We start from the raw sequence: 15166 nt of genomic DNA on the forward strand, positions 1-15166 counted from the left end.
GGAGAAAGAGGAAGATGATGAGATGCGCTACCAGCACAGTGCCAGCGGGGACAGATGACGACGCAGTTTCTTTTTGTGCCGTGTTGACAAACTTGGTCGCCCCGTTTCACTGTTTGTAGTTTACTGGAGATGTATTTATTGTATAACACGGTTATGTAATTGGTCTACAGGCGCACAAAAGCTTGGCAAGGTTGCGGTGATTAATCCCTTCCGAGCCTCGATCCCCTCAGCAGACAGACCTGCAGATTGGCAGCCAGGCTGGACTCAACAACCAATCTGCTCCCTTAAATTCAGTTTCTAAAATATTGTAGATAAGTCGGACTGTTTTAAGGGAGTAAACTAATGTTTGCAGACATTACTGATCTAAATAACACTTACATGTTTCAGGAAACAATAACATTTACGTGGGATTTCATCATTGTGTTAGTCTGTGTATTACTTTTTTTTTAATTTTTTTTTTTTAGCTCAGTTCAATTAGCTTTACTTTCTACCTAAATCCATATTGAAGAGATCTAAAACAGATATTCCCTACACACATTGCTCGTAATAGATTTGAAATTGATTGATCAGTTTTGTCCCTTTAAGAAGCAAAGACGTTATTTAGCCACGCCCGCACTATTTTAATGAATGGTGGTCTGGCGCCATCTAATGTGCAACTGAAACAATGCACCCTCGATAAAAAGCATTTTTGACCCTCCTAGGTTGCCCTATATTTCCCTCCCACCAACGTCTTCCTGGACAAACACACGTGGATTTCCACTGACGCCAGACAGAAACAACAATAACATGGCAAGTCATGGACTCGACTACGACGGCTGCAATTTCTTCAGACAGCGTCTGGTTTTGTCCACACTCAGCGGGAAGCGTGTTAAGATAAAGAACATAAGGTCTAAAGATGACGACCCGGGGCTACGCGGTGAGTCGCAGCTTCTGCCTGCATGTGGCGTCGCAGTTAGCTCGGCAGCTAACGAGCTAGCTGTTACGCAGTTGGGAGTGTGTCGTATCGCTGGGCGTAGGAGGTGGAGAAGCGATGGGGCAGTAGTGTAAATGCGAGATAAATGCAGTTTTAATTCACTGTACAAAGTTGTGTAGCTGTTTTGCTTTTGTAGAGCATTGAACCAGTGCTTCACTGAGCTCTGCCTCATATTATTGAGTGACTTACTTTGGCATGTGAGTGAGGATTATAAGAAGTTGCCAATGTGGATGGAAGAACACTTAAATCTACTTGTTTGACTCCATATGTTGAGGTAATATAAAAAGCAGGCGTTTGTTAGCCCTGACCTAGTTGCTGACAAAAAAAGTTCACGTTTACTCAGCTTAATTAAAAAAAAACAACAAAAAAAAACATGGCTTTAATCCACTGATTCAGCTTTTGGGAGATGTTTAGTTTCTCTAACTGCGTGTTGTCTTCTCCAGATTTTGAGGCCAGCTTCATCAGACTGCTCGACAAAGTGACCAATGGCTCCAGAATAGAGATTAACCAAACAGGTGAGTGTTATAATTGGGATACGACTGTAGTATTACCTTTGTCCCAGACTGTGGTTTATTTAATTACTGTTTACTGTCGGGGGATAACAACCTGTCCAATTTCGGCATTGCTCAACACCCACAGATGGACACCCTGATTGTGAATAATGGGATTTTACCTGAAGTTATTCAGTCTTATAATTATTTTGAACGCCATTTTTGCACTTTTTCCATGCGACACTGATGGATAACATGACTGAAGCTTTTTCATTTCATATACAAAACCCCAGCTGACTGCATGAAGAAGCAGAAAACTTGGTTATTTTCTGTCTGTTGTGGCAAATTTAGAGTTGCAGTGATCAACTATCCAATCCTTTATTTATTTATTTTTTTGGTTAAGAAAGAAGTCAAAACTGTGATTCCAGCTGCTGAAATGTGAATGTTTTCTGGTTTCTTTCCTCCTCAATGACACTGAACTGAATATCTTTGGGTTGTGGGCAAAACAAGACATTTTAGGACGTCTTCTTGGGCTGTGGGAAACACCGATTGACATTTTCAACGTTTTCTAACATTGCATCGAGAAAATAATCAGCAGATTAATCAGCAATAGAAGTAATCGTTAGTTGCAGCGCTATGCAAATTCTTCCATTTTAGTCCAGCGCTTCATTAAACAAGACCATCCGCTATGTTATGGGCTGGCCGACTGACTGTCCTCATGTGTCTGTCTTTACTAGGCACTGTGCTGTTCTACCAGCCGGGCTTGTTGTGTGGTGGCTCGGTAGAACATGACTGCAACACGCAGCGCTCGATTGGCTACTACCTGGAGGCCCTTCTCATGCTGGCTCCGTTCATGAAGACCTCTCTGAAGGCCACGCTTAGGGGAGTCACCAACGGCCCCTCTGACCCAACGGTGAGGACGCACTGCGCGTGCATCTGCTCAAGTTATTTCTTCATTTTGCTTCTCTTGATTTGATTTTGACTGATCCAGTTCACAGAGTTGAAACTTTGTTCTGCAGCGTTTTCTTTCCATGTTCATTTTCTGGGTTAAATGCACACCTCCCAAATCTAAATGGACACTGCCCTCTAGTGCGCACATCATTACTTGCAAGTAAATGCCTGATCAACAATGATGCAATGGAAAGTTGACGTCCTTATAAAATGAACATTTGACATTCGAGGTGGCGGTCGAGAGTTTTAGAACATAGTGTAAGAGGTTGGAGTCATGATTTTAGATCACCTCATAAATTTGGATATTGACTCGAGAAAGTGTTGAAATGTTCAGTTTGAGGTTCACGTTCTAAGAAAATCTGTTTTCCTCATTGTCACCTCATTGTTTTTTTGTTTTTGCTCTTTGATATGAGCTGCCCTGTTAAGTCTATAATATCAAATAACAGACAAGAAACCAGCAAGAAGAGGAAGCAGAGACAATGGAGAGAGGTGTTGCCATGGAAACAGCGAACAGCGTCTCTGTTTGTTGCTGTGATGAGAAATGGTTCATCATAGACCCCCATCCTGGTCTTCTTTTGCAAGATCGCTTCCACCCTGACCTCTTGAAGGACACAGAGGCATGTTTTAAGGATTTAATCACGCTGTCTCCTGCAGGTCGACCTGCTGAAGTCCACAGCTGTCCCTCTGATGAAGAAGTTCGGCATTGATGGAGAGAGCTTTGATCTCAAGGTGAGGACATAATGGTGATAAGCTTGATATAAAGTTATAAATTCAAACATTTATAACTATACAGAAATATAAATCAAATGAAGTGCTGCTGCATGAAAACAACTCACTGCTGCTGCCCCCTCAGGTGGTGAAGAGGGGGATGGCACCTGGTGGAGGAGGAGAGGTAGTTTTCACATGTCCCGCCTGCAAGACCATCAGGCCCATGCAGCTGACCGACCCAGGAAAGATCAAGAGGATCAGAGGAGTGGCGTATCCTTCTCAGGCTCACAGCTGTGTCCTTTTGTCATCTGCAAACAAAAAAATTGTGTTAAATGGTCAGAAGTGGTCAAATGAGCATTTGTATAATGGTCATTTAAAAGCTCTCAACATTAAATTGAAGTCATTTGTTTCTGTGATGGTCAGTGATGCATTTTCTCACATCACAGTAAGACCACAAACTCAGGCTATTGTACGAGTCATCAAAGGTCCTTGACAATCTACACCCAGATATTCGGTGCGAGTTTCTCCTCAGATGGCCAACAGGATCGTGGAGTCAGCCAGGGGCGTCCTCAACCAGTTCCTTCCAGACATCTACATCTACACCGACCACATGAAGGGAGCCAACTCTGGCAAGTCAGTATCTCAACATGACTGTAATTACAGCGCCACTGCAAAATCCTGCACACTGTTTTTGTCACTTGTATTCACTTCATTCACAATGTTTCAGTCCTCAAACCTTCATGACGTAACATTCAGAAACACAAACAACACTAGTACCGCACCGTACTGTGTGTATATGTAAGCATATATGTATGCAGCCTGGGAAAAACACCAATCACGGTGCCAGCAGTACCTCAACCAGCTCTCATAACTATAAACCAGAATAATAAGTTTACAAATGCCAAAAGATAAATTACATAGAGGAACCTTGAGCGGTTGCTGATTAGTTATGTCCTGGCGGCCGTCACAACATTTTAAACTGTGAGAACAGCTGTTGTCCAAAGCAGAGTTTAAACTGTCCCAGCTCATTCAGAGGAAGACACAAAATAACTCATGTTGGTTAACCGCAGGTCTCCAGGTTTTGGTCTGACCCTGGTGGCAGAGACACTGAACGGCTCCTTCCTCAGTGCTGAGATGACGTCCACGCCGCAGGGGCAGGGAGACCCCGTACTACCAGAGGACCTCGGCAGGAACTGTGCCAAACTGCTATTGGAGGAGGTGTATCGGGTAGGTGCTGCAAAGACCTTCACGTGGCAGTGTTGTCGGTCGTCAAATAATACCTCCGTGGTTTCGGTCATTTCCAACAGGATCAGATTTATTGTGGTCATGGAAATGAATTTTGAATGTTAAAATTTAGGAATCTACATTATAATCCCTCTTTCAACAATGCTTTAACAGGTTTAGGCTGAGGAGGCTATACTAGATGTTTTTCATTGTGAACATGTGGAGGCAGTCTCTCTGGAATCTGGCCAACGATTTCGGTCAAAAATAGCATTTTTAATTGAAGAAGCGAGGGCTTGATATTGATTTGCAACAGCCTAAAGTGAAAATGAACTTCATGTTTCGGTTCTGAGAGGCAGTCGACAAAATCAAAGTAGTGAGGATTTGCAGGCTTAGCTACGTTATTGTGCGTGGAGTTTGTGCCTCAGTTGTTCTCATGCTGCGCAGATCTGTCATCACTCAACTGATGTGCAAAGAAACTGCTTTTCAAAAAACCAAGTCTATCCTGTTTCATTTGCATAATTCAAGCAGGCACAGTTAGCTGCCCAGACTCATCGCCAACAAGTCTGATGACGGTTTAAAGGTCACACCCAACACTAATTTAGAACTGGAAGTTTTTGGAGGGGTATTTTTGTATCGCGGTGACACTTAATCCGTTACCCCTTTTACTGTTTGGATAAAGAATGCAGTGTTACGATAAAGTTCAAATCAGAAATCTTTTTTTGTTGTTTTTTTTGGTTACTGTGCTGGAAAATCTCCCTTAGTCACTGGAAGTTGATACCCAGCCTGCACACTGCAGCTGGAGAGTCTCTTTACAGCCTATTGCTGGACAAATCAGAAGTCTTGGGAAATACCTAACATACGCAGGAAGGACACGTTACGATCTGGACAACAATGACATTTGCTGCCCTTGTTTACCCACATTCCCCGGTGATCACCCCAGTCTGGAAATTAACTGAGAAACTGTTGACTTGACTGTGTGGGCAGAACCACGGTGTAGAAAGCAGCCGAAGGGTTTTTCCATTCAAATCAAATGTTTTGATCAGGCATTTTCTCAGTTCCGTTGAGACGGACTTTAAAGCCTGTTATGAGGCCACCATGTCTGCGTGTTGGGAAAATAAGCTGTGACTTGACTGTGACTGTCAACGAGGGTGAGTGAGTATACGAAGCAAAATTTCAATCTCTGAAGACTTACATGTACTGTATACGGTTGGTTGTTGGAATAAAAGTGTTTGAGAGAAATGTCAGAACGGATTCAAAATTGACTTTTTTAAGAAAAGTCATTTGAATCTGAATGATTTTAAATTGTTTCTCAGTTTATTTGTACATTTATATGTTTAGAGAATGATTGATTTGGTTATTTTTTTCATATTGTTCATTCATATGACAGTTTTGGGACCTCCAAGGCACAGTTGTGTCTCTGCAAAGGTCAAAGGTCAGTGACTTCACTCACACCATCGTTGATTAGGTGACTTGTCAGCTGAACAGTGGTCGTCCAAACAGGTTTGATAAATGAGGAATTCTCTCGTGGACGTTTACAGTTATGTTTGAGGCCACAGAGAAACTCTCACAGGGTCTCATTTGTATGTCTCTGTCTATCTGCATAGTTTGTGTGACTTACAGTTGGACAGAATAACTTTGCTGTCATGAAAAAGTTACACGGACACAAATGATTTCACATAGTCACACAGGAAAAAGAGCCCACTTCATCAGAATATGTTCAATTAGATCCAGTGACTCTGTGACTTCAGTGTGCCTCCACATGGCTCTGCCTCTCATAGGAGCCATGTGAGTCCAGTTAGCTGGTCAGGGTAGTGCTGATTAACTCTGAAACGGGAACTTTGTTGGATGCATCCTCTTAACTCCAAGCAACGGAGAGGGTGGTAAACAGTGCTCCTTAGCAGCCTCGGAGGCTGGTGGATTAAAAACTTTGGTTCCTTTTTACCTGAAGCCACAGATGCTGGTAGAGCAGGTAGATTCACCGGTTTGGAAACTGAACAGCATTTGAGTAACTGCTGATTTTAATACCAAACTGTAGCAAGAGGACAGGGTGATGGCTGCAGCAGAGACGAGACACCAGAAGAAAGTGGATGTGTGACTCTTGTGCTGGAATAGTTCATTTTTGAAAAACGGGGAAAAGAAATTTGCAGGATTCACATTAAAGGGCATGGGCGCTCTGTACGTGTGCGTCTGTTTGTTTTCTGGTTAATCAGTACACTGTTCTTGTAGTAAACCAAAGCTACTCGATGGACATTTTGTTTTTGGAGGCAACATCAACACTGGACATGACCTGATGTAAGCGGTGCGTTCTGGAAATGTTTTTTGATGTTAAGTAAAGTTGAGGTTTTTGACGTTTGAAGGGGGTTCTGTCAGGTCCTGAATGTTTTCATGTTATTTCTGTGATCATATCCAGCCTGAGTCAGAAGCACGACCACAGTTATACAACGAGCGTGAAGATATTCAGGGAATTTGTTGACCCTGTTATTGATTACAAGTTGACTTTCTTTTTTTAGTGCTACTGTTGAGAGGTCTCACTAAATCCAGAACATCTCATGTTTGGTAAGAACGGTGGCGAATTAGGTTTAAAGAAGCTGTTGGCCTTAACCAAAATACTGATTTCTCTCTTTTTTTTATTTCACCCTGTTGGCGTTCACTCAATTTTCTGTTATGTTGCTTTACAGATTTAAGTGAATTAAGGCTGTAAATGCTTGGAAGTATGTTTCATTGCATCATAGAGCTTGTCTGCATGTTTTTTCCCTTAGTTGAGAAAGGGGGTTGCCGTTTGCTCGAAGGATTGAAGGGACTTTTCGATGAGGCCTTGTGGCCAGTTAGCGGCAGCTGGCCTCTGGGGGGATCTTAACTGTCTCGTGTTTTCTCTGGATGGCTGGGCCTGAAACTGGCTGTCAGAGGTGGTGTTAATGTGTTACGTTTCTTGTGCCGAAAGGAAGCTGCATGTTGAAAAGGACATGCCAGACAAAAAGTGGAAAACTAGGAACTGTGAGCAAAGATTTAAGTTGTTTGAACGTCTGTAGCCCAGAAGAGCAGCACGAAAAGGTAAGGTGCTCAGGCACAGTGTTATTTCAATAATGGACTCTATCTGCCCTGCACTTTGTGCAAAATGTCTTTTCTTCTCAATGAACACTGTTGAGTTTTGACTTGAGGCAAATTGAGTGAAATGTGGAGTTAAATCTGAAAAATTCACTCATGTATCCCAACAGCAGTAAGTATAGAAAACTGCTTTTTATAGAAAGGTGGACTTACTTCTATTTAATGGTAAAACAGAATATAGAAAACCCATGAATCCATCATACTTCTACTCTAAGGGCCTTTTAAAATGCTGAAGTTATGATTCTATTTTTTAATCTCATCATCTTGTCGAGGAAACGCAGTTACAAAAAAAATCTCTGCCTCATCAACAACTACGACAATGTCACCATAGTTCCACCACGATTTCGCTGATATGATTATGTAATTGAATCATATTCCTGCTGACAAGCTGTCACGATGCCATAATACTGCATGACTGGGCCACACGCGTACTTGGTCAGAATGGATGCGCAGTACAAGAGGCTGCCCTTGTGTGGCTGCAGTTGAGCTGAGGCTGCAGGAAGAGATAGAGCGGTAAAAGTCGTACTCTAAAGTTAAACTGACAAAATCACAGAATGGGCAGCCATTTTAAAGTTTGTTTAGTTTGATAAAATGCTCTTGGGTGTGTCTTCCTACAGCCTGGTGAAAAGCGCATAGCTGTTGTTGAGTAATCATGAAGGCATGTGATCACTCGGAGAGAGGGTCCTCTGTCCTCCATTTCCTCTATATCGAAGAAAAGGGGTGCACCAGGCAAAGGGCAAAGCATTATTCAGGTGAAATTAGGAGAGAAACGCCGAAGAAGATAACAACTTGAAGGATATATGAATTTGTAGAAAGTGCAGTTTGTAGCCAGAGCCTGCAGCAACAAGACTCCTCCTCTGACGACTGACCACAACAAAGCTGTAAACAACTTGTTTCATACATGTTGTTCTGGGTGTGTGTTTGACTTTAATTTGGACCAAAAGGGATGCACTTTTTTCAGTTGATCCAGGTTTGAGTTTAAGACATCGTCACCCTAAATTTGTTTTAAAAAAAAGCACAGACAGCTATCAGCGTTGGACCTGAGATAATCTGTCTTAAACCTTTCCACCATCATGACGTGTCTTTTTTTTTTTGCTGAAACACATCGCCCCTCCTCTCTATCTGTTTTAGGGTGGCTGCGTGGATTCATCCAATCAAAGCCTGGCGCTGCTCTTAATGACCCTTGGCCAACAGGACGTGTCAAAGGTTCTGCTCGGACCCCTCTCCCCATACACGTAAGCCGCTGTCATTCAGTAATAGACGCAGCGCTCGCTGCCCCTCTGAACTCCACAAACAGGCCTTTGGCTTATTCATAAGTTGTTAAACAGATGCACGTTGTCCAAGCGTAGAACGCACTGGACCTAACATGTTGTTATTCTTTGACTTGTCCAATCTTGGCAAGTGACAGTGTTCCAAAGTTCTCATCCCACTGTAGGGCCTGAAATGCTGTGCAAACAAACACTGGGACTCACCCGTTTGTTATTCATGAGCCTCATTGTTGTTTTTACTGATTGCATCTGAAAAATACCAGGATTAAGGTAACTACTTTGAACCTAAATTTAATGTCCCAATGCACCAAAATGTTGTTGCTGCACAAGGTGCTCCAGCAAAGCTCAGAAAGTCTTATACAAAGGTGAGAATTACCTTAATACAACAGGCGGAGATGTGCAAGCCACAGTTACGTTATGACGACTATGGATCGCCTTCCGTTCACGTTTTTCACACGAGGTGCTTGATGAATGAATATATTTACAGTTAAAGATGCCTTTTAACTTCCTTATTTTCTTGCAAACAAACAGTTTGAAATGTTTAAGGATTAAGTCAAGCATTGGAAGACAAAGTTGATTTCAGGTTTGGTCGTCGTCATGAACGAGGAGCGAACTATGAACTGTCCATTTTCAGTTATCATGGTACCGGTGCTGTGTCCCTCTCAAGTACAGTACTATGATAACTGAAGATTGGCAGTGCCATCACAATACACTCCTCCTCTTGCTCAGGTAATGCTGATGCTGGTGGTGATGTTTATTTGAAATACTCATTTTTTTTTTTTTTTGGTTTCTGTTTATGTAAATCGCCCTCACCTTATAAATGTTTGCCATCCTAGCCGTAAGAATTGAAGGTAATGTGCATGAAAAAATGACCTGAAGCAGACACAGGAAGCTGTGTTCTGTAACTCTGTGTGTATTATTTATAGACAGCAGTATATTTCATCATATTACCAATTTCTTCCCTCTCTCCTCTGCCCATCTCTCTCACTGTCCCTCCAGGATCGAGTTCCTCAGACACATTAGAGATTTCTTCCAGATCATGTTCAAGATTGAGGTTCAGAAGCCTTCAGAAGACGAAAGAAAGGGGGGAGACAAGGTCCTGATGACCTGCGTAGGAGTCGGCTACAGCAACATTAACAAAACCCTGAAATAAAAGAACTATTTTTGTACAAACGGCGGTGTTGCGTCTCTTTGCTCACTCACATCGAGTAAAGAACACAGGTTTTTTTATTAACATGTGAAAGTTATGACAGTTATTTGTGTGTGTTGGCAACTTTTAGACTATTTGTGTTTCAATACAAGATAAAATACTTGTTAAGTAACAAATGTGCAGGTGTTGACAGCTATCAGTCACACTGAATACAAACAGTTTAATATATTCAGAAACACATTCAGCATCTTCATGATGAACCGCTTCCTCATGTATGTGTGTTAATCATTCAGTCTGCACTGCACTGTCATTGTCCGGTTGAGCATTACTGGAATTCCACATTAAGAAGCATTTCTAGATGGTTAGTTCCAGCCATCACTGGGCGAAGGTCAAGCTAATGTATCAGCGTGATGTCTATTATAAAGGTCAGCGACTGGTCATCCTCATCATTAGATGCGGTTCTTGCCAGCAGCTCAAGGGTAAAGCTGCTTTTCATACCACATACTCATCGCAGGAGTTGGGAGGAGTTAGTCTTGACCACATAGCTGCTTGAGGGTGTTACCGTAACTGCCCGACACTTCAGACTACACAAACATGGAGAGAGAGGAAAGGAAAACAGGAAGTCATGTTTGTGTTGTAGGAACACGCCATCTTCATAAAAAAGGTTTTAAACTTTGTCCAGTGTGTCAAACCAAACCTTTGTTGAACATATGTAGAGTGTAATGAGCATATTAAATGTCATCTGTGTGGGCACATACTGACCTCTAACTGGGAATAGAGGGAACATCCAAACAGCTTCTTGTACTCAGCTCTGATGTCCAGCAGGTCAATCTCTGAGCGACTGACCAGTATCCTGGTCAGAGTGGACTCTGTGGTCCCCAGACCCTTGACAAATTTGGGAAAGAAGCAAAAGCAGTAAAGAAGAAGCAGTCTCTTCTGCCATAGCAGCTCATGTTCACATACATTATCCTGCAATAAATGCTGCTTCTGCGTCTGTAGTTTGACTTTTGTTTTCTGCTTTCGAGCCTGTTGGCATATTGAGTGAAAGCAGCAGCAGCAATAAAACAGTGGCTTAACATTCCTTTCCACACCACTGGTGACCAATACAATTGTATGTGTGGCTAAAAAGGACGGTGCAAGCGAACAATATGTGGATTTTGTTTTAGGAGCTGCTGGTTGAATGATAAGCTTTGGGTTTTAAAAGATACAGACGGGCATATTGCACAGCTTACCTTCATGCTCTTGAAAAGCCTCTCAGCAAGGTATGCAGGAACGTTCTTCACACATTTAACTAGGAAAAAAACAATGAAACGTAATGTCAGAAATTTTATGTTAAACGGGTCTCAAATGTGCAGTGATTAACATCCCAAATGACGATGAAACAATAAGGCTGGGCCACTGTTCGATGTTCGGGCTCAGACGCGCGACACATTTCGCTCACCGACAGCCACCAGCAGCTTCTCCAGGTCTCCAGACATCTCGCTCTCGATGCTGTCCTGCAGAGTCTTCTTACTGATGTTCTTGTACTCGACCAGAGCTGCCAAAACATTACACTTTACTTTTTTTTTGTCATCTAGCGCCATCATCAAGTCAAGCTTTTTATTTATCCAATACTTTAATTTAGGACTAAATACTTGCAAAGCCAATGACATTCCCATCAGCCTCTGGTGTGCTGTGTATTCAGTACAAATAAACAAATCTTAGCATGCTAACATGCAAAACTAGGATGGTGAACATGGAAAACATAGCTGCTTTGCATCAGCATGTTAGTATGCTGATGTTAGCATTCAGCTCAAACCACTGTTGTGCCTAAGTACAGCCTCACAGAGCCACTCACATGGCTGTAAACTCAGTCATTTGATTATGTTCGCATCTACGGAAAAACGTCAGGGTAGCACCCACTCTGTCGAAGCTGGGGAATACTCCTGTGGCACAGGATGTCGATAAACTTCCCCTCATCAGTTCCCCACTTCTTCTCCCCGGCTTCATACAGGGCCTGAGCAGAGTGGGAGTGAACACACACAGCTTTAGTGTATAAACAAACGCAGTGGCTGCAATAAGAGGATGACTTCGACATGTTAAGCCTTGGAAATGCAGGTTCTTCAGACTTGAATCAGCCAGAGAACTGTGTCAACTGTGGTGAGTGGTGCCTTCAAGTCCCATGAAAGTGTAAGGTGAAGCTACAAGTGTCAAAATAACAAGAAGTATGCAGACACTACACATCCTATTGATACAGATCTGCCTGATGTAGTAACTAAACTGCTCTGCAGTGTTTCCTGTTGCCACTTTAGCCACATGGCGGCTAGAACACTCATCACTGAAAAACAGAAGTTTTCTACATGAGCTTCAGAAACAGGCAGAGACGAACAATTCAGATGTAGTGAAAGTACCTTCGCATCTGCTTTGGCTTTAGCAGCATCCACGTTGGTGCTCTCGTCTCTTTTCCCCTGCGAGGATGACCAGGACAACATAGTTTGTGTTATGTACGGTACGTCCAATATATGTGGCCTTTGCTCATTTGTCTATTTGAGTGAAGAGCCTTTGTGAAGGCCATTTTTAATACACTTCTACATTGTAATTTGATCAACAGCAATGACGAGCTTTCCAAAGATTTACAGATCTTGCAGAAAACACATTTCATTTTTACTGATTGTATTATTATGATTTTGTTTAGTCTCACATAAGAAAATGAGTTTTTTAGCAGCGTGTTTTTTTCTCAAGGTGGAGGATGATTTTCTTTTTTTCAACACATTTTCTAAGATAGGAATGCTCAGAGCTGTCTGGATCCAGTAAATATCCTGCTTTAGGTCTGGTCCTCATTTGTTGGGAATGCACTCCAGTGGCACATCACTCTTTCAATTTAACGCACAGTACCTCAGCCAAGATGAACAGTGCTTTGCCGTAATCTCCAGACACCTCCGACTGCAGATCATGAATCATCGATCTTCCAGTTTCTTGAATTAAGCACAATACAGACACTTTCATAATAGACACGTTACACCAGGACCGTTTGCTGTTGCACAATCATCTGAGTCACGACCTAACCTGTGAAGTTACAGACTCTTTGTGTTGAAGATACTAACCTGCAAGATATGCTTCAGACATGGCCTTGATCTGTCTGTTGGATCTCGAGGCAAAGATCTCTGTCAGCGTACTCTCTGTGGTCCCCGCACCCTGAATGGGATACACACAAAATGTGGTCAACACAAGTGATCGTATGTACACAAAACACCAACAGTGAAGTGCTGTTCTTCAGCACAATCTCACCTTGATGGCTTTGATGACTTCATGACAGTCGTAGACATCAGGAGGCGTCACCAAGGCCACCAACAAGTCCTCAAAGTCTCCGTGAGTGTCTCCCTCCAGGTCAGCTACTAATGCCTGATGAAGGACGGTTGATAAGACACAGCTTTGCTCTACGTCTTTGGCACAGCACTCTTAATATCTGAAAAGTAAGTCCATCAACATACCCTTCCCGTGGCTTTCTCATAGGCCTTAGCAATGAGCTGACGCTGAGCGTTACTTCTTTGGGTCAAGACCTCAATTAGTGTCTTTTCTGTCGTACCTGTAAAGACAAGCACAAAGTGAGCACCAACACTGCGCTTGGAGAGTTCATGGGTTTACACAATTGTTCCACTAACTGATAGATTTAGTCAAATATAAAATATTTTTCATGTTGGCCTCATAATACTGATAATGGTAACACATTAACTTACCGACACCCTCTATGGCCTTCCTTATTGCAGACACATCATCTTCCACTTTGAGGTTTGGCTTGTCCTTCACAGTTCCTCTTGCATTGGACTGATAAACACAGAAACACGCGTAAACAATGGATCAGCCAGTCACCTCTTCTTACATGTAAAACAACAGCACACCTTCATGTGCAGGAGTACATGTTGCTCTTTGTTCACTATTTGAAGTGTAGATATGTGCAGATCTATCATCTCCATATTCCTGCACACCAAAAAATGAGAGTGCATCCTACTTACTGTCACAGTCAGTGAGGAGGGGGAGTCTAAGAGCAGGTCCAAATCATCCTATAACACAAGTCAACAAATATGCTTCAGTTACCACCTGTCTGTTCATTTATCATATAATCTAATTTGGATCACTCACAGATAGCCTGCAAGTACTCACCCAGACAGACATAGTTGCGTTTGTAGAGGAAAGTCTCAACCTAGAGAGGAGAGGAAGAACACAGTATCAGCATCTTCATAATGCTGTTTAATGGTATTTATGTCTTTAACAACTCTGCTCTTTGGCCCTCTGCACATGTCTCTTCCACTTCATCCTCTGACTTGTCATCCACGTCGGGTAACTTCAACAAATCCACTGGATTATTCTTCTAAACACGTCCATTCACAACAAGTACTCTCATTTTACAGGTAAAGGTTGAGGGAGCCAGCACAGTCCAGAGGACACGTGTGAAGGGGATGAGACCCTGTGTGCGCCACTGCAGCGCAAAACAACCATTTCCCCGATCAGCAAAGCATAACAAACACAGACACGGGATAAAGACGTGCACACGCGTAAAAACTGCGATCAAAAGCCAGAACTTTGTATTTTTCGTCTTACCTAAACGAGGGGACAGGATTGATGTCAGAGGAGGAATTTCTCAGAGGGCCGAAATCGCCGCACCTTTCAGAGAAGTTGGAAAGGCGACGCCCATTATTAGCTGGAGGAAGTTGAATCATAGAGACTCTTTCCACAAACTCCTCCTCGTTTGTACACAGTAACAGCTCACTGCCCCGCCAGATGTCGTACATGACTGGAGCGTAAAACATTTGATTGTTCTCTCCTTAGAGGCCATTAGATTGCAGTAAATAGTAGACAGACTCTGTAACAACCTACAAGTCGGATGTGCTCTCAGTCTAAGATATGAGTCACCGAGAAAGAGGAATGAAATATTGGATCTTACCTCATAAGGTCATCACAGAGATAAATTCATGTCGTGATCTACATATAAGCCACTCCAGTTCTTACTGTTACTGTCTTATTACTGTCTTACATGTACTGTAGATGTAAATGAGAAAGCATATGCTGTATAATTGTGCAAAATAAATTCATTTAGTTTAAGCAAAATTCATAGATGGTCATGCTTAATATCCTGAGGCAAAACCAGACGTGTATGACAGACACGGCATCCGGCAGCTGACTGCAGACACCAGTGCCTATATCAATTAATCAATTTCATTTGTTCTTAGTGGTGGCAGTTGTTTTGATAACAAAGAGAACCATGTGCTATTGAGAGCAGGTAGGAAGTCGCTGATTCTCCACGGTGAAAATATCACTG

The 15166-nt window shown here is 42.5% G+C and overlaps 2 protein-coding genes across 2 annotated transcripts; one reads left to right on the forward strand and one right to left on the reverse strand.

Moving 5' to 3' along the window:
- The first annotated feature begins 20 nt into the window (after positions 1–20).
- rcl1 (RNA terminal phosphate cyclase-like 1) lies at positions 21–9897 on the forward strand. The gene is made up of 9 exons (XM_070988249.1): positions 21–916; positions 1417–1488; positions 2202–2377; positions 3070–3144; positions 3269–3393; positions 3631–3756; positions 4194–4350; positions 8584–8687; positions 9720–9897. Exons 1-9 carry the CDS (start codon positions 787–789, stop codon positions 9871–9873), a joined length of 1119 nt encoding a protein of 372 aa, XP_070844350.1. The 5' UTR covers positions 21–786; the 3' UTR covers positions 9874–9897.
- Positions 9898–14554, reverse strand: anxa3b (annexin A3b). Its single transcript, XM_070988251.1, has 14 exons — positions 14449–14554; positions 14011–14050; positions 13863–13910; positions 13587–13674; positions 13341–13435; positions 13138–13251; positions 12954–13044; positions 12745–12824; positions 12261–12317; positions 11773–11866; positions 11312–11407; positions 11103–11161; positions 10633–10755; positions 9898–10454 (listed from the first exon to the last, which is right to left on the reverse strand). The coding sequence occupies exons 2-14, from the start codon at positions 14020–14022 to the stop codon at positions 10398–10400; spliced, it is 1014 nt and encodes a 337-aa protein (XP_070844352.1). The 5' UTR covers positions 14023–14050; positions 14449–14554; the 3' UTR covers positions 9898–10397.
- Positions 14555–15166: the final 612 nt, after the last annotated feature.

Source organism: Chaetodon trifascialis, chromosome 20 (genome assembly GCF_039877785.1).
Source record: "Chaetodon trifascialis isolate fChaTrf1 chromosome 20, fChaTrf1.hap1, whole genome shotgun sequence".
In the NCBI taxonomy this organism is placed as follows: domain Eukaryota; kingdom Metazoa; phylum Chordata; class Actinopteri; order Chaetodontiformes; family Chaetodontidae; genus Chaetodon; species Chaetodon trifascialis.

Coding starts and splice junctions, on each gene's coding strand:
- rcl1 (XM_070988249.1), top strand. CDS start 787: ATGGCAAGTCATGGACTCGACTACGACGGCTGCAATTTCTTCAGACAG. Junction 4,351..8,583: donor TATTGGAGGAGGTGTATCGG/GTAGGTGCTGCA, acceptor TATCTGTTTTAG/GGTGGCTGCGTGGATTCATC. Junction 8,688..9,719: donor GGACCCCTCTCCCCATACAC/GTAAGCCGCTGT, acceptor CTGTCCCTCCAG/GATCGAGTTCCTCAGACACA.
- anxa3b (XM_070988251.1), bottom strand. Junction 12,825..12,953: donor GTCTGAAGCATATCTTGCAG/GTTAGTATCTTC, acceptor GCTTAATTCAAG/AAACTGGAAGATCGATGATT. Junction 11,867..12,260: donor AAGCCAAAGCAGATGCGAAG/GTACTTTCACTA, acceptor CACTCTGCTCAG/GCCCTGTATGAAGCCGGGGA.